Source organism: Cordyceps javanica, chromosome 3 (assembly GCF_051103115.1).
Source record: "Cordyceps javanica chromosome 3, complete sequence".
NCBI classification, from domain to species: Eukaryota; Fungi; Ascomycota; class Sordariomycetes; order Hypocreales; family Cordycipitaceae; genus Cordyceps; species Cordyceps javanica.
The window spans coordinates 4,370,395-4,394,855 of NC_139297.1; the positions used below are offsets into that span (position 1 = coordinate 4,370,395).

General features: G+C 54.2%; 9 protein-coding genes across 9 annotated transcripts; 7 read left to right on the forward strand and 2 right to left on the reverse strand.

Moving 5' to 3' along the window:
• Window positions 1-2,568: 2,568 nt before the first annotated feature.
• On the forward strand, window positions 2,569-5,556 carry V2A60_005505 (beta-glucosidase; the record flags this gene model as incomplete). The annotated part of the gene is made up of 4 exons (XM_083256815.1): window positions 2,569-2,631; window positions 2,865-3,034; window positions 3,096-3,484; window positions 3,539-5,556. The coding sequence occupies 4 exons, from the start codon at window positions 2,569-2,571 to the stop codon at window positions 5,554-5,556; spliced, it is 2,640 nt and encodes an 879-aa protein (XP_083112941.1).
• Window positions 5,557-7,521: 1,965 nt separating this feature from the next.
• Window positions 7,522-8,031, forward strand: V2A60_005506 (uncharacterized protein; the record flags this gene model as incomplete). The annotated part of the gene is made up of 1 exon (XM_083256816.1): window positions 7,522-8,031. One exon carries the CDS (start codon window positions 7,522-7,524, stop codon window positions 8,029-8,031), a length of 510 nt encoding a protein of 169 aa, XP_083112942.1.
• A 1,169-nt stretch (window positions 8,032-9,200) lies between these two features.
• V2A60_005507 (uncharacterized protein) lies at window positions 9,201-9,467 on the forward strand (the record flags this gene model as incomplete). Its single annotated transcript, XM_083256817.1, has 1 exon — window positions 9,201-9,467. The coding sequence occupies one exon, from the start codon at window positions 9,201-9,203 to the stop codon at window positions 9,465-9,467; it is 267 nt and encodes an 88-aa protein (XP_083112943.1).
• A 198-nt stretch (window positions 9,468-9,665) lies between these two features.
• On the reverse strand, window positions 9,666-11,213 carry V2A60_005508 (gluconeogenesis factor YvcK family protein; the record flags this gene model as incomplete). Its single annotated transcript, XM_083256818.1, has 2 exons — window positions 9,666-10,879; window positions 10,949-11,213. 2 exons carry the CDS (start codon window positions 11,211-11,213, stop codon window positions 9,666-9,668), a joined length of 1,479 nt encoding a protein of 492 aa, XP_083112944.1.
• Window positions 11,214-12,019: 806 nt separating this feature from the next.
• V2A60_005509 (alpha/beta hydrolase) lies at window positions 12,020-13,311 on the forward strand (the record flags this gene model as incomplete). Its single annotated transcript, XM_083256819.1, has 2 exons — window positions 12,020-12,434; window positions 12,494-13,311. 2 exons carry the CDS (start codon window positions 12,020-12,022, stop codon window positions 13,309-13,311), a joined length of 1,233 nt encoding a protein of 410 aa, XP_083112945.1.
• Window positions 13,312-14,388: 1,077 nt separating this feature from the next.
• On the reverse strand, window positions 14,389-15,117 carry V2A60_005510 (uncharacterized protein; the record flags this gene model as incomplete). The annotated part of the gene is made up of 1 exon (XM_083256820.1): window positions 14,389-15,117. One exon carries the CDS (start codon window positions 15,115-15,117, stop codon window positions 14,389-14,391), a length of 729 nt encoding a protein of 242 aa, XP_083112946.1.
• A 1,187-nt stretch (window positions 15,118-16,304) lies between these two features.
• Window positions 16,305-19,400, forward strand: V2A60_005511 (isoprenoid synthase domain-containing protein; the record flags this gene model as incomplete). Its single annotated transcript, XM_083256821.1, has 6 exons — window positions 16,305-16,356; window positions 16,433-16,573; window positions 18,111-18,515; window positions 18,574-18,602; window positions 18,654-18,913; window positions 18,974-19,400. 6 exons carry the CDS (start codon window positions 16,305-16,307, stop codon window positions 19,398-19,400), a joined length of 1,314 nt encoding a protein of 437 aa, XP_083112947.1.
• A 1,015-nt stretch (window positions 19,401-20,415) lies between these two features.
• Window positions 20,416-22,296, forward strand: V2A60_005512 (glycoside hydrolase family 47 protein; the record flags this gene model as incomplete). Its single annotated transcript, XM_083256822.1, has 2 exons — window positions 20,416-22,083; window positions 22,165-22,296. The coding sequence occupies 2 exons, from the start codon at window positions 20,416-20,418 to the stop codon at window positions 22,294-22,296; spliced, it is 1,800 nt and encodes a 599-aa protein (XP_083112948.1).
• Window positions 22,297-23,075: 779 nt separating this feature from the next.
• On the forward strand, window positions 23,076-24,320 carry V2A60_005513 (uncharacterized protein; the record flags this gene model as incomplete). Its single annotated transcript, XM_083256823.1, has 3 exons — window positions 23,076-23,121; window positions 23,185-23,557; window positions 23,705-24,320. The coding sequence occupies 3 exons, from the start codon at window positions 23,076-23,078 to the stop codon at window positions 24,318-24,320; spliced, it is 1,035 nt and encodes a 344-aa protein (XP_083112949.1).
• Between the last annotated feature and the right edge of the window lie 141 nt (window positions 24,321-24,461).

The following is a 24,461-nucleotide window of genomic DNA, read 5'->3' on the forward strand; positions in this document are numbered from 1 at the left end:
GACAGCGCTGAACCTGGAGAGGTGCGGGAGGTGACCCGATACTCCGCGCGAAGGTGTCCACCGTGGGGAGAAGGCCCGAAAAGGAGGGGGCTCGCTCAATTTATGACACTCTTGTCCTCCGCGGCCTAGAACATCGCAGCTTCTAGTCATGTCTTGGTTTACTCAGTACATGCACAGTTGGATGACCACATCGGCAAGGGCCGGCGCAGCTCAAGCGCTTGTTCCAGACGAAATACTGCATCGAGTTTTGGCCAGTGATCAGCTTTCTCTGGAGGCAAAAAGCATAGCGACGCGGGAAGCAGGAATCCAGCAATTAGGCTCTAGTGGCTTCTGCGGACCGGAGATCCTTATCCACAGTGGACAGTGGCTTTCCCCAACTATGATGTCGACTGAGCTTGGACTCTTTTTCCCCAGGCAGTTTCGATTTTTGCGCTCGGGGGAGCAGAGGCTTGGCGATGGGGAAAAGCTGGCCCGATGCGGGGGATATGCGAGGGTGCTATTCGTGGTGGTATCTCTTCTATTAACGTTTTTTTCTTCCCGGTGCAAGACAAGGTATGCTATTACCGCCATGTACGACCCTGCACTGACCCGAGACATGCAAGTGCGTGCCGAGCATCCCCGGAATAGTACATATCTGGTGATAGTGATGATTCTTACCTCGTAGTTGTTTCGTAGAGTAGTCCCGAGGCAAAACGAGAAACCCGATCACACGCTGTTTCACGCACTTGAGGGCTCAATGATCGATTTGACTATAGCGGCTACTTGTGAATCAAAATGTAACAGCAGAGCCACCAAGAAGCTCAACGAGATATAGTTTGGCCCGGTTCGATGGCCAAGCGCCAGTGCGCATTTGACTGAATAGCCGGGCTAGTATTTTCCGTACCACTATAACCCTCATCCCTTCATCACGAGACCGGCGACCAAGGCTCCGATGGATTGCCGATGCCAACTCACGATGTGTGGTCTCCAAACAAAAAGGCAGAGAGGCAGGTGGAAGATGGCGTTTTGCGTTCGGCCCTTCTCGCGCAGCCATTCTACGACGTCCTGCCCGTTTTTGTCGAGCACCTCATACTGAGTAGACCTGGGAGCCATGCTTAGGTCGTCCGCCGACTAGCTGAGACTGGGAGCCGGTCCCCGCACCGAAGAGGTAGTAGCATAATGGCGCCGTCGGTGGCGTCGTTCCCATGGCTTGCCTGGCTGGCCCTCATTTGTTCTTGTCCGCACTCCACTGTTGTCCAGCCCAAATCTGAATGATCTCTGGTGGGCACGCCCGCGAACCAGCCAGTGCTGCCGGTCTAGCAAACCCTCCACAGCAGGTGGAGCACCCTGAGGTCAACAGGTCGACAGGCCAGGCCAGGACCGACCTGAACCCGTATTCCTTACTCCGTACAGATTAATGAATATCATAGTGGGCAATTCGGAATGTGCTGCCTGGCCGGCTACTCCTACCAACAGAGAAGCCCCCGCCTATACCCCGTCCTGAGCGGGCTTGAGTGCGTGTGACGGGTGGGAATTTTCGACATGTTGTACCGAGAAGCGAAGTGAGTAACACATCTTTGCCTCGAGCTGTCGAGTCGCGTTTCGCATTACCGAGTCCTTTGATCTCCCGCCGCGGACGAGGTACGCCCGCTCGCTTGAAAGAACGATCCGGTCGTGTGAAATGCCTAGCTAGGACTCGGGGTTGTTCACTATCGAGTTGTATTAGAACATGTAGAACGTGATTGCTCTCTACCTACCTATGCTTGGCGAGGCGACGGGCGCCACCCCACCGGCTGGCCAATACCAAACAGCGGCAGAAGACATTTGCGCAAACTAACTTAGTCCATCCCTTGTGTTGGGACTCCGTACACTGGGTCAAGTGAGACTTGCAAGAAAACAAAACCAAACCCTCTCATTACTTACACCGGTGTTGCCGTATGTAGGGAGGGATTTTGGCAGAGACAATCTCAACGAGTATTCTCATCGTGCGGGCATGTATCTGGCAAACACGAGCTGTGGCAGCTGGCAAAACAAGTTCCTTGTTTATTCCCATCGCGTTCGCAGGCCCGGCAAACACGGCTCCTCCACCCTTTCTATCAACAACTCTGGATAGCAATCTTCCTTTGTTTTGCGCTCCTTTGTATCCGTACTCCGTATGTACATGGCAAGAATGGATTGTCTATTCATTACTGCGGGGCGCGCCACCATCAAAGGCAGAGTACAATGTGCGCCCGAAAGCCAAGGTACGCGGCGCTAGGTAAGCTGGCTGCAAAGCTAGCTTGCTCTCTCCAATTTCTGAGCTGACTTTCTTTTTTTTTAATTAATTAATGGTAGTGCTAGAAGCTACCCCTGTACGCCATGACGAATCCGGTCCTATGTACCCCGAAATGTCGAGCTGCCGATCTTCCTTAGGGGGGAGGTCCCAAAGCTGCCCCCAAGGGCCCTTCCGCCCAGCAAGCCGTGTACATATATCAGACAGCTGTTCCCCCATTCTCGTCCCACTGAGACCTTCTTGTGCTTCTTACAGCGACCTGATTTCAGTCTTCCCCTGTCTTTCTACTACATTCAGTGTAGCCAGAGCTCTCAAAGATGAAGACAGCTTCCTTCGTGGCAGCAGCCCTCCTGGCTGCTAGCAGTGACGCAGCCCAAGTTGTAAGTACCCCTCTCCACCGCGACACCAGCGAAAGAAAACATCTGTACGACTCGTGCCAGCTGCCCATGTATACACGAATCGTGCAGAGAATGGTAGCTCTAATGGTCGCATTCTACTCGATTCGTGGAGTAAACTGGTGGCGAGGCGACTCTTGCACAACACACTCTCCAATCTCCCTCCCCTCTGTCCGTCGATCTTCAGGCTAGAACGAAACAGCTAACGAATATCAAAGTCAAACGGCACAAACGAGCAAAGTGGCAATCTCGCCTCCTCGCCACCGTTCTACCCTTCGCCATGGATGGACCCCCAGGCCTCTGGCTGGGAGGACGCCTATGCCAAAGCCAAGGCCTTTGTCTCTCAGCTGACTTTACCCGAAAAAGTCAACATCACCACCGGTGTTGGGTACGCCCCCGACATACCCTCCTGCTTGAATAAGAATGCTTAATACTGACGCAACACGCAGTTGGATGGGCGAGAAGTGCGTTGGCAACGTCGGCTCGGTTCCTCGTATGGGCATGAAGAGTCTCTGCATGCAGGATGGCCCCTTGGGTCTGCGATTCAGCGATTACAACAGCGTTTTCCCCGTCGGATTGACTGCTGGTGCTTCCTGGGCTCGTCATCTTTGGCGCGATCGTGGTAACGCCATGGGCTCCGAGGCTCGTGACAAGGGAGTCGACGTTCTTCTTGGACCTGCAAGTGGTCCTCTCGGCCGTCTCGCCAAAGGTGGGCGTATCGGTGAGGCCTTCGGCTCAGACCCCTACCTTCAGGGTCAAGCCATGGCCAACACTGTCACCGGTATTCAGGGTGCCGGTGTTGTTGCCTGTGCCAAGCATTACATCGCCAATGAGCAAGGTAAGCCCATCCGTGGTTTCCACCCGTGAGATACGCCGGCTAATAGTTTATTAGAGCATTTCCGTCAAGTCGGTGAAGCTCAAGGCTACGGATACAACATCAGCGAGACCCTGTCCTCGAACATCAACGACAAAATAATGCACGAGTACTACTCATGGCCGTTTCAAGATGCCGTCAAGGCCGGAGTTGGCTCCATAATGTGTTCGTACCAACAGATCAACAACTCATACGGTTGCCAGAACTCCAAGATGCTGAATGGTGTTCTCAAGCATGAGTACGGCTTTCAAGGCTTCGTCATGAGCGATTGGCAGGCGCAACACTCTGGTGTTTCTAACGCTGTTGCTGGCATGGACATGTCTATGCCTGGTGACACCATTTTCAACGCTGGTCGCAGTTACTGGGGTGGTAACCTGACTCTTGCTGTCCTCAACGGCACTGTCCCCGAGTACAGAATCGACGATATGGCTATGCGAATCATGGCTTCTCTCTTCAAGGTCGGTTGGACTGTCGAGGGTGTAAAGGATACCAATTTCTACTCATGGAGCCGAAAGAGCTACGACTACCGCCACGCCGCCGCCAAAGATAGATTGGAGCAGGTCAACTTCCAGGTCGATGTCCGGGCCAACCACGCCAATCATATCCGCGAGTCCGCTGCCAAGGGTACCGTAATTCTGAAGAACAACGGTGTTCTTCCCCTTAATAAGCCCAAATTCCTTGCCATTGTTGGTGAAGATGCAGGTCCCAATCCTAAAGGACCTAATGGCTGCCCCGATCGCGGCTGCGATGACGGCACAAACGCCATGCTCTGGGGCTCCGGCACCTCTAACTTCCCGTACCTCATTACTCCCGACAGTGCTCTGCAGCAGCAAGCCATCAAGGACGGCAGTCGCTATGAAAGCGTTTTGACCAACTACGACTGGACTGCTACGCACGATCTGGTCAGCCAGCCCAATGTCACGGCCATTGTCTTTGCCAACTCTCAAGCTGGTGAGGGTTTCATTAATGTTGACGGAAACGAAGGCGATCGCAACAACCTGACTCTGTGGAAGAATGGTGATGACCTGATCCGCAACGTTTCTGCTATCTGCGCGAACACTATTGTTGTCATCCACAGCGGTGGACCTGTTCTGCTGTCTGAAATCTCCAAGAACGAGAATGTGACTGCCATTGTCTGGGCGGGCCAACCTGGCCAAGAATCTGGCAACTCTCTTACTGACATCCTCTACGGGAAGTCCAGCCCTGGTCGCTCTCCATTCACTTGGGGTGCTTCGGAGGAGTCTTACGGCAACGATGTTCTATACAAACCCAACAACGGTAACGGCGCCCCTCAAGATGATTTCGTCGAGGGTGCATTCTTCGATTATCGCCACTTTGATAAGGAATCCGATGGGAAGCCTGGTAGTGATCCCAAGGCCCCTGTCTACGAGTTTGGATTCGGGCTCTCCTGGTCTACCTTTGAGTACTCCAACCTCCAGGTTGTCAAGAAGAACGACCGTCCATATAACCCTACCACTGGCATGACCATCGCTGCGCCTACCTTTGGCGGCAACTTCAGCAAGAACATCAAGGACTATGGCTTTCCTGCCGGCTTCCAGCAAGTCGAGCAGTTCATCTACCCCTGGCTGAACAACACCTCCTCCGGGCGCGAGGCCTCCGGTGACGCTAACTACGGCAAGACTGCAGACGAATTTCTTCCTCCTCACGCCATTGACGGCAGTCCCCAGCCCAAGCACCCTGCTGGTGGTGCGCCAGGTGGCAACCGAGAGCTCTTTGATGTGATATACGAGGTAACAGCCACTATAACGAACACGGGCAAGGCCATGACCGATGAGATTCCTCAGCTGTATCTCAGTCACGGTGGTGAGGGGGAACCAGTCCGAGTTCTCCGCGGCTTCGACCGAATTGAGCGTATTGCCCCTGGTGCCAGTGTCACTTTCCGCACGGAGCTCACTCGCCGTGACATTAGCAACTGGGATAGTCAGGTCCAGAACTGGGTTGTGACTGATGCTCCCAAGACTATTTGGGTGGGCAGCAGTTCTCGCAATCTGCCGTTATCTGCCAAGCTTCAGTAAAGCGATGGTAAATAGGGCAAATCAGGGGGTCGTGTGGAAGGGCGTGCGCAAGAGTAGCATAATGAGCGTCACGATTACATAGCAGATTTATTCGATATTGTATTTATTTTGTTGGTAGGAATCAACAGCAATCTTTTCTCAAGTCCTTTTGCAGTGCGGCATTTGTCCTATCATGTTCAATAAATGTGTCATCGAGAGAAAGGCTGCAAGACATTATAGACTTGGGTGTATTCGATAGCCAGCATGCCAGCTTCCTTGCCAACGGATCTGGCAAGCTCCACTCAAGTTGTTGCATCACTTATCAGGCTGCTGCATAGAGACGACGAGCTATTTCGGGAACGCAAAAGCAGCCTGCTGCTGTAAAGATATATATGGGCTTTTCTTTTTCCTACCCGCGCATCCTTACCTCTACTGTCATGCTTACAGCCTGCTATTTGGAGAACGAATCGTATTACTGTCGCCGCCCGGTGCGTGGTGTAGAAAGACGGACGGTCTGCCTGCAGGCATGGTCTTCTTTGTCCAGACCTCGGGCTCCTTCCCGTTACAGCCTGCAAAGGGCCGGGGAGAAAAGGCGGGCAAGGCGTACAAAAGCTAGAGCTCGGGCGAGGCGGCTCTTACAAGAAGTAGAGATAAAGAGGACGATCACAATGAAGTCTGGATAAAAGGACCACGAAAGCGATCAAAGTGCTTTGCGTGCAACCTTCTCTTAGACGTTGGCCAACTTTATAAAGCCTCGAATTGGCCTTTTGATTACAAGAATCTTGCCCCTCATCCTCCAGAAGCTAGTATCAGAATCGACAGTCACTCGCCGCGAACTAGATCACAGAGAGGAGCCATCCGTACAAGTCGAACACACTTGGCAGAGTAGCAGTCACCATGTGTTTCGGGAACGAATCGAAGAGAAACAAGCACAGCCGAGGGCGGCGAAACAGCGGCAGCCAGGGCTCAAAATCCAAAGGGAAGAGTCGCTGCGGCAAGACTGGCTGCCGTGAAAAACGCCACTCTGCAGTAGAGAATGGGATGAGACACTACGCCCTCTACTGCGTTCAGCGCAAGTGCCAGCTCTCGGGCCGCAATGCATAACATAAGAGCAGCCTGTTAACCCGTTCACAGATGCCTGCGCGCTCGGCCCACCCAGATGTCGAGGCATCAGGGAGAGGGGTAGCATCTATTGCCCTCAGCGTAATCATCTCCCAACTTCCTGTCCCCCCCCTTCGGCGGAAGGACTTCTTCCCAGACCTGCGTCGAAATTAACGCTAAAATGCTCTTGATAGACGCCACTTGCGCGGCCATGGGCTGCGTCGAGCCAACCCGACTGTCGACTCGGATGGTATCGTTGTATTGCGACGGCCGTAAGCATCATCCTTTCTCGTCCATTTTTTCTCCCTCCCCCCCGACTGGAGAGCTGATGAAAGCTGATCGCTGTCCTCTATCAGACAGGTGCATACGCATGGGCTGTGAGGGCCGCGGCGAGTTTGAAGGGCTTTGCTCTATCCACGACAGAGTATGCCGCATGGATGGCTGCTTGGGACAGCGCTGTCAAGACTTGCCAGTGTGCACATTCCACGCTGCCGGTAGAGCCGCGCACAACATGATTCCTGCCTTGCGCAGGGCTCCTCTTCCTCCTCACCCTCACCCTCCTCGTACTGGACATCAGTGCGACGTCTATTGCTCCGAGCATCGACACAGCAACAAGTTGTCTCATCCTGATAGCTTCTGTCAGATCTCGGGATGTCAGCGGCTGCGAAGAATCAAGGAAGGAGGCCAAAGCGAGTGGTGTGACAACCGTGAGTGACACTTTTTCTTCTTCTCCCCCCCCCCCCCCCCCCCCCCTCTCCTGTAGTTTATCAGCCTTTGACACATGTCTGACTACGTCTTCTTCTTCTTTTCTCCTCTTTGCTTCACACCACAGATACCTGCGAGTCTGAAATGTGCGTCCGTAAGTGCTCCGACAGGCACCCGTCGATGCGGACGTGCGAGCGGCACTCATGCGCCGTCGTGGGGTGCGACGGCGCCGCGCCCGGCAAGGCCAACTTTTGCACCCGCCACCTCTGCGCGGCGGACAACTGCTTGGGGTACAAGGAGGCGCAGAGATGGTTCTGCCGCGAGCACGAGTGCCGGCGCCTCCGTTGCCTGAGCAAGGCCACCGAGGAGGCCGCGGGCCTCTGCCTCCGGCACCTCGAGGACAGGAAGGAGGAGGAGGAGGAGGTGGTGGTGGTGCGCCGGCGGCTGGTGGTAGGAGGGAGCAGGCAGCAGGGCAGCGCAGCGCCGCCGGATGATGACCCCAGATATCGTGTGTATAGAGGGGTCCGGCGCCAGAGGCCAGACGAGGGCGCGCCGCCGGTCGGCCGGGATGCACGGCGTGGGGCTGCCTCGACCAACTACACAGATGTTGCTGAAGCCGGTGGTCGGAACGGACCAACCATTGGACAAGACGCTGGCCTAAATATGCTACTCCAATTGAGGTATTGGTAGGCCAGAGTAACGGTTTCCTGGAGGGGAGGGGGGGGGGCTTTTAGTTGACATTGTGGTGCGTGAGTTTGGATGGTGTTTCGGATTGATCGAGTGTGTTTTCGTTGCCAAGCTAGATTGTTTACTCGTGATTCCTTTAGTGTAGAATGAAATTCACCACTTTTTCATCCTTTCTGACAGGTTCAATGGTTTTGGAGCATGCTTTCTCAGCTTGTACCCGGCATGATACCGTGGTGAGAACCACCCCAGACTTATGCGTGCTTGTGTCCACCTGGACTAGCACGACGAACAGAATGAAGAATGCAAGATTCATCCCGCCGAAAAGGGCCAAAAAAAAAAAGATTGTCACGGGTTAGGAGGATTCCATCAGAATCGTGTCACAGCCCTTCGTCCCAGCTATGCGACGCCTCCGGCAAAAAAAAAAAAAATCCCCCTCCCCTTACCAGTATTAGTCGGCACCATATATTGTGAGACGCCGCGTGTAAGACGATGGGCCGCAAGCGCCCCCCACCGCCGACCAACCTGCGACAAGTCTGGAGCCCTCGACTTCATGCCAACCGTTTCTGGCCGTTATAGATTTGGGCGTCGGGGGGTCCCAAAGAAATTTGACGGCGCGCGGAAATCGGTGGTAGAAACTGAGAGGCGTGCTAAGGGCCCTCGTCCGCGGCTCGACTCGACTCCGGGCAAAGGTGGTGGCGTCCGGTTTGGTATCCGTCTGGTCTGCATCTTAGTCCGTTCCAGAGCAAAACCGGCTTCAGTCCGGGGGGGAGGAGGAGGAGGAGGGGAGAGAGAGGAGACAAGGCCAGCATTGATGCACGAGATTTCGCTCATATTATTGCTCTTCCCTGTCTTGCTTTTTTTTAACCACTTACTCGCTCTTTGTCCATTTCATTTTTTTTTCTTTCTTCCCGCTCTTCTTCTTTCCTTTGTTGGCCTTTTTTGTAACTGGCTCTTTCTGGGCTCGTGCTTCTTTTCATCGTTCACCATCTCGCAGGCGAGGACGCACATTGCTGGTCAATATATATTTTTTTTTTCGGTCCTTCTCTCTCTTTTTCTCTTTCTCTTCTAAATCTCTTCGAGATACGCTCGTTTCAAGTCCCAATTGCTGCCAATAGCACAACCGTGTCGACCACGTTCCGTCTCTCAACAACCATCCACATACGACAGCCACCATGGGTGCTAACCTGTCTTCCACCTTTGAGCCTGACCTGTCCAAGGTCGTGCTCAGCCCCCAGGATCGATTCGCCGACATTCTGGTGGGAATCCTCTGGGCCTGTTCGCTTTACGCCGTTGTCATGATATGGACGACCTGTGCACTCATCGATCGGTGGAGAGGCCCTAGCGACAAGATACCAACTGGACCGGGCTCGGTCTTTGCCGCAATAATACTCTCTACAGCGTGGCCTGTCGTCATGTTGTACATTCTGATGAACAGCTAATCGCCGAAACATGTTGTCGCTGGAGGATCGGACTAAAGGGGGGGGCGACTGGGACTGGAGCATCTGGGTGCATTACACTTGTCTTTAATTTGTGTACTCGTCTTGCTGAAATTGAATGGCGTTCGAATAACCAGAATTTAATTATACACGCGGATATTGTCTGGGCTGCAATCAGTGTCTTCGGCAGAGTGGTGTCTTTTACCCGACGAGTGTATTTCTCCTGCTTCTGTCCAGCCGTATATTTTTCCGACCGACAATCGTCTCCAGAGCCTGGGCCAGCGCCTTTGCATCATACCTCCCGCCCAACCCTGAAGCATCTTTCGGCCCGTACAATCTTGTAGACTCGATGCCCACCCGCGCAAGTCGCTGCTTGTCCACGACTGGCGATACGGAGCTCTCGAGATAGATGACGTGGCTGACATAGTGAGAGTACTGTTCTTCCTCTGGCGGCGGCAGGCCACGAGAATCCGCGCACGCGTTGGCAATCGCGCGGACAAAGTCGAGCCCGCTGAACGGCTTCGCCGAGGGGCCAGTCTCCCTGTCCAGCGTGCCGTTGAGTATCAAGATTTTGTTTCGGACAAGCGGGCTCGCGATGGCTTCACCAGCCCCTTTTAGTACGAGATTGGGAATCAGAGACGTAAAGAGCGAGCCGATGCTGTAGATGACCGTATGCGAAGTGTTGATGGCCTCCAATACACGCGGGTTTGCTGGTATGCGGATCTCCTGGCCGTATGGATTGATGTACCATATCCGCTCTATTCTCGAAGGCAGGTCCTCGTCCTGTTCCTTTGAAAAGTTAATCGCCGGCCGTCTAAGCGCTGGCAAGCTGCCCGGCAGATTGGCGTCTTCAATCTTGTCATGATCCTCGGTGTCGTACTCCGACGGCGCCGGAGTATGGGACCCGGTTCCCACCCCGGGCACCGCGGCTGTCGGCAAGCTCGGGTGCGAGATGTCGTTCTGTCCCGTAATCACGTCGCCGTTGACGAGACCGGCAGCGATGTGGTGAGCAAAGTTGGTGTTGAGAGCCGGCAGCACGGCGACGCGTTCCGGCACGCCGCAGAGCGAGCTCAAAAGGTAGATGGCGGCCTCGAAGCTGCCGGTGAAGAGACGCGCGCCGGTCAAGAACAGGTTTCCGATGCTGGCGCGCGAAAAGTCGAAGCGACTGCTGGGGCGCATGCGCTTGATCACCTCCAGGTTGAAGCTGTTGAGGTAGGAGCGGATGAGTTCCCTTTTGGGGGACGGAATGTCACGCCAGAGCGGGTGCGAAGCTTCGATGATGTCGAACCACTCGCTGCGGGCGGTAGCAGGGACCTTGGGCAGACGATGGTTGAAGAGGTGCTTGATGGCCGTGGTCTCGGGGCTTCCATCGTCGGGTATCAGCCTGACCAGGCGCGACCTGACATCACCGATGCCTGTGAAGTTTCCGAGTCAATGATCTGGGCCCCCAAGTACAGACGCGGTTGACGTCTTCTTCATCGTACCTGGACCGCCGAAAACACGGATAATCTCACTCGTGCTACCGCCATTGTCAGAGATGGGGATGACGTAGCTCAGTGAGGTGCCGTTAGCCGCACGGACGCTTTCAAATACATCGACCAGGTTATTTGCGGCGCTGCCTCCGGAGAAGACGACAATCCCAGTCCGTGTCGGACCTGGGCTGAGGGCGCGACGTGGGATCGCGGCTTGTGGCGAGCCAGAAGGTGGCTCCCCTTGAGAATCCGGTAGCTGCAGCGCGTTGGGAGCCATGGGTTCTTGCAGATTTCAACACGCGCTTCTATGATGCTTAATGCAGGCTTTTAAATAACAATCATAGACTGTATTAGACTGTATTTATTAGACTCTGTTCCAGGGCCTTCTTGAAGCTGACTGATTTGGCAAACTGGCATCTTGCCAGCGGAGTGCCCAACTTTGGCATCTCCTTAAATTGTGGGGAGGTTCCGAGGTTCGCATCCAGACAGCTACTGAGTAGCTCCATCACATAACCTTGATAACCTTCCAAGGACATGTGTCTACTGAAAAAAAAACTGTACAACACCCATATAACAACTTCAAGTTGCACGCCACATCAATCAGAACGAATCCTCCAGCAGGTTCCTGACAGTGCGCGGCCCCTCCATGCACCCTAATTCTGGGTACAAACCGAGAACAGCAGCTAGCTGAGACTTTGCAGCCTCGATATTTTCTTGCGTCCGTGGGCAATGTAACCTGACAAAGCTTTCATGAATGTATTCGAAGTGAAAGGCTGACTGGAAAAAGCAATCTTTTCTCGGAGCCGGTTAGCAATCGCAGCAACGCCTTGGGAAGCTGGCCATGTCCAAGGTCGTGACGATGCCAACCTTGCCCGAGGCAGAGAGGTGGGGTCAATACCGCGATAAGCTGGTACCCGCTTAACACTGGGTGTGAACCAAACGTCATTTAACAATCTAATAAAGTGGCCGAGGCCCTGATGCCAACCGCAAGCCGTCGAATTGCTGTGACCGTGAGCAACTAGATTCAACTCATCAACCATTTTCCAGGTTGCGGGGCTGGACCCTCAACGTGGTCAATAAATCATGGTCCAGCTGTGCAGCCTCTTCTCCAAGCCGACCGGCACTGGCGCCGCCGCCATTGCCGGAGTAGCGACGGCTACTCTGTTCCTAGGCATCTATCTCCGTGTGCGACCAGCACTCGTTGAACTGCGGCCACTGCCCGTAGATCGTCATATAATCCATGCGCGAAGCCGGGATGCAGCTTCGCCCACGGAAAAGACGCTGGATGGGGCGCCGCCGACGCCTCCTCCGTACCGTCTAGATGAGTTCCCTGGTGGAAGGCAGCTTCGTACTTCGTACGGCACGATGCAGATTTTCGAATGGGGGCCCGAGGGCGGGGAAAAAGTTTTGCTACTACACGGTATCGGCACGCCGTGCATTGCGTTGGGAGATATGGCTCGGGAGTTCGTGGCCCAGGGATACAGAGTCATGCTTTTTGGTACGTGTTTAATAAGGGCACAAAGATCTGGGAAATATCCCACCTAACGGCAATTACAGATCTATTCGGAAGAGGATACTCGGATGCCCCGGCTGATCTGCCGTATGATGATCGCCTCTACACCACACAGATACTACTTGCCCTCTCCTCCTCACCGCTTCCATGGACCGGGTCTTCTGCCTTTCACATCCTGGGATTCTCGCTCGGCGGCGCCATCGCCGCCTCCTTCGCTACATATCACGCCAACATGCTGCGGTCCGCCACGCTCGTCTGCCCCGGAGGACTTGTGCGCCCCTCACGCATATCCTGGCGGAGCCGCCTTTCGTACATGCAAGGCGGCCTCCTGCCCGAGTGGGCTGTCCAGCGCCTTGCGCGGGGCCGACTGCGGCCGTCGTCGTCCAAGCACACGAGCGTCGACATCCCCGACGGCGCGGAGGATGCCGACGTCGACTTTGACGCGGTGCCCGTCGCGAGGGACGCGCCGCGCGGGCCCAAGGTCGGCGAGGTCGTGCGGTGGCAGTTCGACCGCAACGACGGCTTTGTGCCTGCGTACGTGAGCACCATTCGGAACGCGCCCGTCTACGCTCAGCACGAGGCGTTGTGGCCGCTTCTGGCCGGCCAACTGGCTGCGCGGAGGACGACGGGTGAGGAGGCAGACCGCCCCGCCGGCCTGCAGACGGGCCGGATCTGCCTGATTGTGGCTGAAAAGGATCCCATCGTCGTGGCGACAGAGTGCATTGAGGACGCACGCGCCGTGCTCGGTGAGGATGGCGTCGACGCTCACATTGTCAAAGGCGGCCATGAGATTGGGATCTCCCGTGGCAAGGAAATTGCCAACATTGCGGTGAGATCGTGGACGAAAGCAAGCACCAACTAGAAATCCGCCGCCTAGGAGGGGAATGCTACGAGGACTGAGCTGCGGCCCCCGCTCTCTACAGACTATCATGTTATACCTTCACGGCCACTCTAGAATAGATGGGAATAGACTGCTCTATTGAAAGGAGGGTCGTCGAAAGTGTCTAACATATGCCGTGTGCATCATGCAGCCGAGGAAGAATTCTACACCAAACCCGTAGGAGTATAGGGAGCGATCGGTCTCAATCTCCCGATACTTGTACTCTTCCCCCCTCCTCAAGCACATTTTGCATGCGAATAATAACAACAGCATTTATACCACTATCCATGTCACGAGCAGGACAGTTGCCCATACCAGTAGAAGGCTTACGACCTGCTCTTTCACCATACTCTCTGCTGTCGCAGCCATTTACGTGCGACGATGGCGCAGGTAAATTTCTAGGGCGTTATAGAATAGTTCGAAATGTTGTTGTAGATTGCACAAGTCGAAAAGGACTGTGAATATATCTTACGCAATTAGTTATCTCCAAGAAGGCATGTAGTTTCCAGCCATGAAAAAGAAGTACATCACCACGATGCCACTATATGACCAGGAGAACTCGCCTTTCTCCCGGGTGCTTGAGTTACATTTCATGAAATTGAGCTTCGGTCATACAAGCCAATGCACGCCCTGAAGATGTTCCATTTAGAGCGCTGTATGATTGTGTGATGGCACTATTCGCATGGTTGTTCCAAGGAGGGTGTACTTGTACAGTGGCATACTTGCATGAACAGTAAAGTTTCGATAGGCCTTCACGCATCACGAAATGAACAAAATTTTAGTACTGGATTTCATATTATCAATCTATATACAGCGTTAGAATTAAGGTAATCTATTAACACGCAAATACGCTTGCATAGGAACGTTTAAATACTGCAACTCCAGAACCCGCTGCTGCTGCAAGATTCTGCTGCTGCCCGTTCCAGTCACCATGACCAAAGTGAACCTCAACCTTGACTCCATCAAGTTCTTCGCTTGGTACTCATTCATGTTTCTTCTTCAGCTGCCTCGCGTCTGTTCGCTTTCGTTTGGCAATACCCCCGTCTTGGCCGACTTCAATTAGAGAAGGGAAGCGACGGCAGCGATGAGGCCGCCAGCAATGCTGGCAAGGCTGATGCGGACAATGCCTGCGGAGGACGCGGGAGCGTTGCCACCGCTGTTGCTGTTGCCGTTGCTGTTGCTGCTTCCGCTGCCAGAGCCCGAGCCGTTGCTGTTGCTGTTGCCGCTTCCACTGCTTCCGCTACCGGAGCCGCTGCTGCCGGAGCCGCTGCCGGAGCTTCCAGAGCCGCTCGTAGCCACGGCGGTCGAGCTCGGTTCGTCGTTGCTGGCGACAGCGGTAGTGCGGGAGGATGTGGTGCTGGCGGGAGTCAGGCGTCTGGTGGTGGTTGTGGTGGAGGTCGGAGCGGCTCGCGTAGTGGTGGGCTCGTCATCGTCACCAGTGTCGGCGGACGACGTCGGGCGAGAACCCCCGATGATGGTGGTGCTGGGCTCCGGGGCATCGCCTCGGCAGCGCTTGCCGATGGGGCAGCAGCCGTAGATGCCGTTGGCGGCGATGCCGCAGGTGTAGCCGGGCTCGCAGGCGCCCTGGCCATTGCCGCAGCACGAGTAGGTGAGCTGGATGCACTTGCTGCCGCAGGCCTTGCCGCCGACGGAGGCGCAGCTCTGCTGCTGGCGCGCCTCCAGAGGAGAGCCGAACGTGCTGAGAGGCCGGAACTCGGCGTACGTCTCCTGCTGGGCGGCCACGAGGGCCGTGGAGGCAACAAGAGAAAGAACAGCGAGAGCGTGCATTGTAAAGAGATGGTTGTGGAGAAGGACTAATTGTATTGAAACAAAGTAACAGTATATAGTGACGAGGTTTCAACTTTGTAGTAAATGCCCAGAGAGCCTACATAGCGGCGGGCAGGGTTCTTCTTATACACGGCAGCCGAGGCCGGCGGCGACAGCCGTCGCTCTTTCAGCCCTTCGCACTCATGACCCGGAAGCTGAAAGACAAAGAAAAAGCCTGATTGCAAGACCAAGTCACTCAAGAAGAAGCCTTGTAGCTCCACATACATGATGATCGACCATGACACTGGTGGGAAGCGCGGCGTCGAGAGAAGAAAGCAGAATAGTCCCTTGCGGGAACAAGCAGGGCGCTCCACCGAAATAGCTCGTGGCGCTGGTCTACTCAAGCCCCCTAGGCTGACAGAAGTCATTTAAAGTTGCCTGGAGGGGCGCCCTCCTCTCTCTCGGGCGAGTAGGGCTGATGCTATTCTGTGGGCAGACGCCATCCGGTTTGGGCAGGGTAGCGGTTCTAGTCCAACGCATTGGGCACACTTGTTAATCTCGTGGGCACTTGATCTCACTGGACATACTTAGTAGATGGCTTATTTCCAGCGACTCAAAGCTGAATCTCACATTCTCGGCCTCGAATGTTGCTGCCACTCTTTCATACTGCACTTTCGAGGAGTAACTGCAGAAGCTGCTTTGCCCTTGCAGTATGCAGCACAAGGCATCCTTTTGTTTCTATTTAGCAGTGTCCGTACAGATTATTTGAACAACTAGGATGCCCAACAACCCTTGTTTTTCCTTAGTTTCTTTAGTCAAACAGAAATATGGACCAACCTGGCTGGAGTGGGTGCAGCTGAAAAAAGCCATCCATGGCCTAGTCGTGAGGCTGAACGCGAGATATACGGTCAGGAGTTGGCCATCTCCACATGTCACAAAACTACAATTACTCAGTAGGCGAGACTAACACATGGAGAGGCTTCTGAAGAAACAGAGTAATTCTCATAGTGATGTGATGTCGAACCGACAGGATGCTCAACAGCTGGGCTTGAGTGTCGAGCGGCTAGCCCGATCGAGGAACTTCGAGTAACAATTGAAATTGATCGAGATTAATAAAACACAATGCTGTCAGCCACACTTTGCTTACTGGGCACTTCAGCCGGTGGCCGTTCATGTTCCGGCAGCCAGCACACTCTGCAATCGAACCCATGTCACAAACGTCTCATCGTCCTGGCGAGTTCATTGCCACCCCAGGCCACAGTCGCGCCGGGGACCTTTCCTCGCACCATCGGGATCTGTCCGCGCAGCGGCGGCAACAAGTTCTGATCGCAGACAGACCTCTCCGACCCGGAGGCAGAACCGGGCAAGGTGGCCGTCCATGTTCCACTGGGTCGTGTCCGGGTCGTCGGCGTCGAACTCGCTTTTTCCCTTCGAGCGTGCGAGGGTAAAAGATGCGCAACGCGATGGGGCGTCGACCGTGAGTGGTCTCAGCAAGGTCGCGCTTGCAGCTGATGTATTTTAAGTCTCGATTCACACAGTTCGCGGAACGCGTACTTGATCTCGGGCCGGTTGAGAAAGTAATTCAAGGTTGCGGATTTGGGGAACCCTAGATCACACCGAGCCTCGCTCAGGGTTGGGAGCCTTGAATGATCCCGAGGGCTATTCCGAAGAAACCGACCCTCGCCAAGCATTATAGCACGATCCCAGTCGGACACTGCGCACTCATCTTGCAATGGATCCCCTGGCCAGCCAGGCAAGAATACATGCAAGAGTGACGCGCTCCAAGTTCTTGACACCCAATTCTGTCGGGCGTGGACAAAGGATATGGAATGGGCCCTGAATTACACCCTCCTTCTCACCTCCCCGCCACTCAAATGGAAGCTTATTGAGAAGTGGAGTTTTGCCATCCGACGTTGCCATATATCTGGCAACGGTTGTTGGTCGGAGGATACGATGTGGTGTAACGAGCGGAAGCGATAGAAACAAGGCACAGAGAGTACATGTGCCACACAACCACTTCCTCGAAGTCGGTGTTGGAGGGCAAAGTGGTCACCATGGCAAAGTGGCCACACTAGAAAACGTACTTTTTATAACTCTCATATCTAGATATCTAAGATTAAAAAAAAATATAAGAAATACCTTAATTCTATTAAGAATGATAGTCTAGAAATCGGCTGTGTGACTTGAAAATGGGCACATTCCGAGCCAGTCGGCTCTTTACCTTCCCTGCCCATCAAGGCATCTACCTGATTGAACGGCGGAGACCTCCTTATAGAACAGTTTACCACGTTCCGCGCGAATACCAATAATCCTTGCTACAAACTTATTATAGCTCATGTTCTAATAATAAAGGTCATGTTCCAATAATAAAGGTCATGTTCCAATAATAACGGTCATGTTCTAATAATAAAGGTCATATTCCAATAATAAAGGTCATGTTCCAATAATCAAGGTAATGTTCCAATAATCAAGGTAATGTTCCAATAATAAAGAAAAAATTTCCAATATCTCCAAGTGTGATACCTTTTGAGGCGTCTGTTGCTGTGAATAGTCTACTGGACGATGATTTGCTAGTGTAGACTGTTCATCCTTGTTGCCGCTTTGCCGCCCCCAGATACGAGTTTTGCCACTACGCCACTCCTGCATAGTTTCCTGTTGCAACATGAATTCCGCTGTCTCCTTCAATATTCTGCTTGGCTACTAATCAGGACTCATATATCTACAATGCCGCGCCAGTGTTCCGAGCATATGGCTGAAAGACAGTCGAGCTCACTATTACTACCACTGCTACGAGCAACTCGGATATCATTCTACTTGTCACCGAAACTCGACAATCTCTCAAAATGAATGACTCTTTAGCAAAGGAACAAAAAGGCAAGTTTTGAAACGTCCAAAACGACTAATAATATTTTTTAACAATTTATCCACTTTACCAGGCCAGGGGGATCACGTCTTTCCTATTGCTTATTGTTATGATTACCTCCAAGGCAATTTGACTTACCTTCGTGTCCCAGATCTGAAACTGAACCAGTATATCGACTCGAATGTAGTCTCGACAAGCACCGATGCAACAGAAACCTATATCAGAACTGAAGATCAGGACAAAGACGACGCCATTCCCATTCATCCTCCCTCCCTTGGGCTTCCATGGGCCACTGGAATACTTCATTGCCGGCAGAGCAAGCTGTGGAAGTTATCAGTCGATGTAGCACGCGAGGCTTTGGAAGAGTTTGCAACGTCCAAAGAGGCAGACTTGCTATCAAAGACTGGGGTATCTCTGGCAGATATTGCAAAACAAGAATTGCAATCCAATGTTGAAGATGGGTGGGCCAAATTTCCAATCTATTTGTTCTCAGAAGGGGACGAGGAACGTACAAGGCTCCTATCTCTCATCAACGTCTTCATATTTATCTTTGATGGTGCGTGAATACTTGACGCGTACATCTGGTGCATTCTCCCTGTGCTGACATTCAATAGACTTTTGGGAGGCTACTGATATCGCTGGTGTAAGTGAATGCAGCCTACTATGAAAACTATGCTGACAAGCCCGTGAATAGTTTTCGCAAATCGAGGGAACGTTTATTCGTAGCATGCAGCCTAACCTTCCGCCCGAGATGAGCCGTGGTAAAGGAACGATCCAATCGATCATCAGAAATTCCATCTCCGATATTCTGGCTCTGGATAAAGTCAGTGGTAAAGACAATGGCCGCCAAATGATTGATCGTATGGTTCAATTCTTCACCAGGCCGCCACCCCCCGACTCATTTAGTACGCTCAGAGCTTTCCTAGACTATCGTCACGAAGATGCAGCGGCGCCGTAAGTCTTATTATTTCAAATGCGGACTAAAGAGAACCTTCAATCTGAAAAGGATCACAGACATGTCATGGCTTGTGTCGCATTTTCATACAACCTGGACGTTGAGCTACAAAACCCTCGGATCGCGAAATACGTACAGCTTTTCAGTGATCACATCTCCGTCGTTAACGACATCGCATCTTGGGAGAAGGAGAAGAAAGCTTACGACACAGGCAAAGTACTTTATCTCATCAACACGGTAGCTGAAGTAAAAAAGCTCTTCTCTCTCGATAGCTACGAGTCTGCTATCCGAGTTACCTTGGGCTTACAGTTTCACATTGAGTGTGAAATTGATCGGGAGATACAAGCTCTTATAGTTGACGATCATTTGACAGCAGACGAGAAGCAGTTTATCAAATCTTTGCTTTACGCCATGTCTGGCAATGTGTTGGTGTCGACTATCATGACCCGGTACGGTGGTGAGCGGTTAGTAAGGAGTTTGGTTTAGACGGCTTTTAGCACATCATGACCGATCGGTCTATTGTCAATCGCTGCATTGGTGCCTTCAACATATTGAAGTCTAGATTCTGTCAAATTGCTCGCTCGTTTGTTTGCAATCTACCAGTGCTACCCTCAAATTGAACAAGTCAAACCTGAGCTATATTTGTTGCTTGTAGAATTTTTAGGCTCCTCTGCCAGTGTGGCTAACAATCAATCAAGTTCAATCTCGGCATTCAAACTTGACTGATTGAACGTGTCACGGCTCGATTGAAGTTTGACTTGATCACGGAGCGAGCTCGATTAACAACTCGTCAAGTGCTTGATATACTATGCCTAATCGGGCAATTCATATAGACCTTGCGGTATAGCAATCCTCTGCAGTGAATTACATCGGGCTGAGATCCAGCCATATCATTTCCAGAAGACATTCAGTACCGAGTAACGGGTTCACGCACTGCTACCCTAGAGTTTCCAGTAGCACCGAGTGCGTTGACGCTACCAGTAAATGAGCCAATAGCCAATCAAGGGCTGTGGACCGCCTAGCGTGGGTGGCTGCTGATGGGACGGTTGTGTGGCTTGTGGGGAAAGATGTGGCTGGTACCGGTTGCTGGTCTCCTCTCCTTATAAGGCCCTTACAGGGCTCTACAGGGCTGTACTGCCTGTATGCCTGCCTGTCCAGCGCCGCGCCTTGCGCCACAGGGCAGGGGACAAAGGCTGGCTTCAGGAGTTGATGGTTGTTGCTACGTCGCGTGACTTGCCTCTCGTCTGGATGGGAACTTGTGGACAGGTCTACATGATCTACTGATACTTCTCATGCGTCTTTCCAAACCCAACTCTTCGGAGCCGTTGCCAATGTGAAACTCGACGCTGACCGTTGTCTTGATTCACTCATTTTTCTGTGCATTAACCTTTTGCGTTTTTCTTTTCTTTTTTTTTCTTTTTTTTCGCTCTTTTTTTCTGCTGTTTGATTTTCTTCTTCTTCTTCTTCTTCGTATGCATTGACCCCTTTGCTTCTGCCCACAATGTTCCTCACACCTCGTCGCTATGTCCGCTCCATCATGGGCGGCTTGGTCCTCTTTGGTGTCATGTACTACGTCCTCAACGCGGCGCCCCGGGCCGGCGATGCGACGCACCAGGCCAGCCTGGACCAGTTCATGAACAAGAACCCCGCCCCGCCCGTCATCTTCAAGAAGAGCAGCTTCGACTGGGGGCAGGTCAAGCACAAGTACCTACCGCCGGACAATGTCACCCCGGTGCCGACGGACAAGGCCCGCGCGCTACCCAGAGTGCAGCACGTCTTCGGCCCGGAGTCGCCGCAGGCCGCGCGGGTGCGGGAGAAGCGACGGGCCGCTGTCCGCCGGGTGTTTCAGGACGACTGGAAAAACTACAAACAGTTTGCGTGGAAGATGGATGCACTGAATCCCAAGTCTGGCACCGGCAAGAACCAGTTCTCGGGCTGGATGGCCACCCTCGTCGACGGCCTGGACGCTCTCTGGATGCTCGGGCTCAAGGACGAGTTTGAGGAGGCGCTTGCTGTTGTTGCCGAGCTCGACTTTGGAAAGTCGACCGATTATCGCGTCAATGTCTTTGAGACCACGATCCGCTATCTCGGCGGGTTCCTCGCGGCCTACGACCTCAGCCGACGAGAGGTCCTGCTCAAAAAGGCCGTCGAGCTCGGCGATATGCTCTACTCCGCCTTTGACACCGAGCACCGCTTCCCCGTGGACTTTATGAACTTTGAAGCCGCCAAGCTGGGCGACGGGCTGAGGCTGGAGGACTGGGTAGTCTCCGCCTCGCCGGGCACGCTGTCGCTCGAAATGACCAGGCTCTCGCAGGTGACGGGAGACGCCAAGTATTATGATGCCGTCAACGGGCTCATGGAGCTCTTCAGGGACCAGCAGAACTCGACCAAGATCCCCGGACTGTGGCCAATGTGGATCTCGCTCTCCGGCAAGGACACCAACAGCCGCGAAGACTTCACCCTCGGCGGCGGCGCCGACTCGCTCTACGAGTACCTGCCCAAGATGCACGCCCTGCTCGGCGGGGGGAACCCCATGTACGCTGACATGACGAGGAGCTTCCTGGCCGCCGCGAAGAAGGAGCTCTTCTTCCGGCCCATGCTGCCCCGCGGCGAGGACGTCCTGATCTCCGGCAACGCAAAGGTCCGCGCCGGCGGCGAGGTGGCGTTTGACGCGGAGAGCGAGCACCTGGCCTGCTTCATCGGCGGCTCCGTGGCGCTGGCCGGGAAGCTGCTCGAGTCGGCCGAGGACGTCGCGGTCGGGGCCAAGCTCGCCCGGGGCTGCGCCCACGTCTACCACGCCTTTGCGAGCGGCGTCATGCCCGAGCGGTACAACATGGTGCCGTGCGAGCCGCGCATCACGGACGAGTGCCCCTGGGACGAGAAGCGCTGGGAGGAGGGCACAAAGGCCCGCAGGGAGTACAAGGACACCCTGCCCAAGGGCTTCACCACCGCAAAGGACCCGCGCTACCTGCTGCGGCCCGAGGCCATTGAGAGCCTCTTCCTGCTCTACCGCATGACGGGCGACGCGCAGTACCAGGAGTCGGCGTGGCGGATGTTTGAGTCCATCGAGAAGCACTCGCGCACGACGCACGGGCACGCGGCCATCCTCGACGTGGTCTCGGTCTACGACGAGTCTACGAGGCAGAAGAATTTGGAAGACTACATGGAGGTGAGCACACAGAGCACCCCCTACCCGGGGGGGGGGGGGGTTCATGCATATGCGCGCATTACGCTAACAGACTGATGGCAGAGTTTTTGGTTTGGAGAGACGCTCAAGTATTTTTACCTCATCTTTTCACCACCCGACCTGGTCAACCTGGATGAATACGTCTTGAATACCGAGGCCCATCCACTGAAGCGGGCAGTGCCAGCCCCTGCTTAGACGCACGCTTGGGGTGTTGATGCCAGTGGTCAGCAGAGAAAAGGACGGCGCAGTTTTCCGAGTATGCTCAAGGCTATAAAAAGTAGAGCAAACGAACTTTTGTAATAATATCATCATCGCGTCATCAATCGCGTTATTCAGCTTCTACCTAGCATGCCGCCGTATTTTCGCAAAGGGGCCCCGTAATTACTGGGCCAGCATCGCGCTGCTTCGGGGGGGGGGGGCCTCATCTTGGTGAGGAGCGAGGCATCTGCGTTCAGAAATCATGTATGCGAACATGGATTGAGAAACACGTCACCACGGTGATGACTGTAATAGGAGCCTAGACACGCATTTTCAAACTTACTCAGTACGGCTTCTCTGTGGCCTTTGTCAGCGACATGAATGAGCGTATCGCCGACCAGCAAACAGCATGGTCTCAGCAAAGAAAATTGCCCCCGAATCTGAACAATCAAGCTAGCAGCTCTGCAGCTTCATCAGTCTATGATCGGTTACGGCCCTCAATTTTGAACGTGTCACTGATTCGGCAAGCTGGCTGGCAAGTTGCAACTGGGTTGCTAGCCAACAGCGGGTTGCTTCAGTGGAGCTCGGTTCCACAGGAGCTTCCAGCTCTCTGGAATCTGCGCTCACCTTTCCCCCCCGGATACAGCGGGAAAGGATTAAGCTTTTATTTGATCACTTCTCGTAAGCAACAAGACTGAAGAAGTCTTTGATCTGTTCCGCCTCTGGTGTTGTTAGCAAGCTTTGCAACGCTCATCCCATTCACGAGCAGCTTGTACATGGCATCTCCCCGCACCTTGTCTCGAAGCTTGCGACGGTTCGTCGGTTCGTCGGCCGCGCGGTTTGCCCTACATTATTTTGTGACATACTGACCAGAGAACGCCGTAGCATCATCACGCACTCGCGGTGTCGTCGTCCCTCTCGGATTCTGTTACAGACACTCGGCTCAAGCTGGTGGTGGCCTGCCGACGCCGCGCGACGACAGGTGGAATCGTTATCTAGGAGCAGCTACACCAAGGTTTGCGTCGACTGTGAAACGCAAGGTCGCATCACCCCCCCGCAGCAGCAGCAGCAGCAGCATCAGCAGCAGCAGCAGCAGCAGCATGGCGGCTCTTGACAAGGTGCTGACCCCCGACTTTTTGAAATCGGTTCGCGATTTCTGGTACGAGCACCTGCCGGGAGACGACGACCTCGTCGTGCCTGGGCAAACCGCCCACAAGCGCTGGTACGCTGGCGGTGCCGAGTTTGACAAGGCGTGCGTGTAAGTTTTGCATATTCCACCCAGAAAGAAGACGTGGCGCCGGGGGGAAAAAAAGGAGGGAGGTGCTGTTGGCCGCCATCTCTACCTACTAGTTATATATATTCTAATCGCCTTTCTTTTTTTTTTCTTCCTTCTCCCGGCCGCTAGGGTGCAATTCGAACCAGCCCTCGAAGCCATCAAGGCGTCGGGCCTCGACGGCGCCGGCCTGCTCGGGGTCGCGCGACCCGCGGAGCCGTGCGACTGGCTGAGCCTCGTCCTGCTGCTCGACCAGATGCCGCGCAACTGCTACCGCGGGCCGGCCTCGCGCGTCGTCTTTGACGTCTTTGACCCGCTGGCGCTCGCCGTCGCGCGGGCGGCCGTGGCCGCGGGCGTGCCGCACGAGGCGCCCGAGATTCGCTGGCAGCTCGCCTTCCGGGCCTGGTTCTACCTGCCGTTTGAGCACGCCGAGGACGCGGCCATGCAGGACGAGTGCCGCCGGCAGTACGAGGGCCTCGCCCGCGACGTCGAGACGCTGCTGCAGGAGGAGGAGGAGCAGGGCGATGACGCGGACGGGTACAGGCGCCGCGCGTGGCAGGTAGTACGCAGCAACCCAGAGGCCGCCCGGGCGCTGGCGCGCACGCAGCTCGAATTCGCAAAGCGCCACGAGGACATCATCAAGCGGTTCGGCCGCTATCCCCATCGCAACGGGCCGCTGGGACGGGAGTCGACCGCGGAGGAACGGGCGTTTTTGGACGGTGGCGGCGACACATTTCAAAGCAAGTAAATCTCTAGTCTATATGAGTAACCTGTGCTGATTGTAGTCTGCACGGTTGTATACATGGATTTCTTTTATTAGCTCACGTTTCTATCGTCCCCTTCTTGGTTCATGCGACAGGCAGCTCATGCACTGTGCTAGGTAACAAGT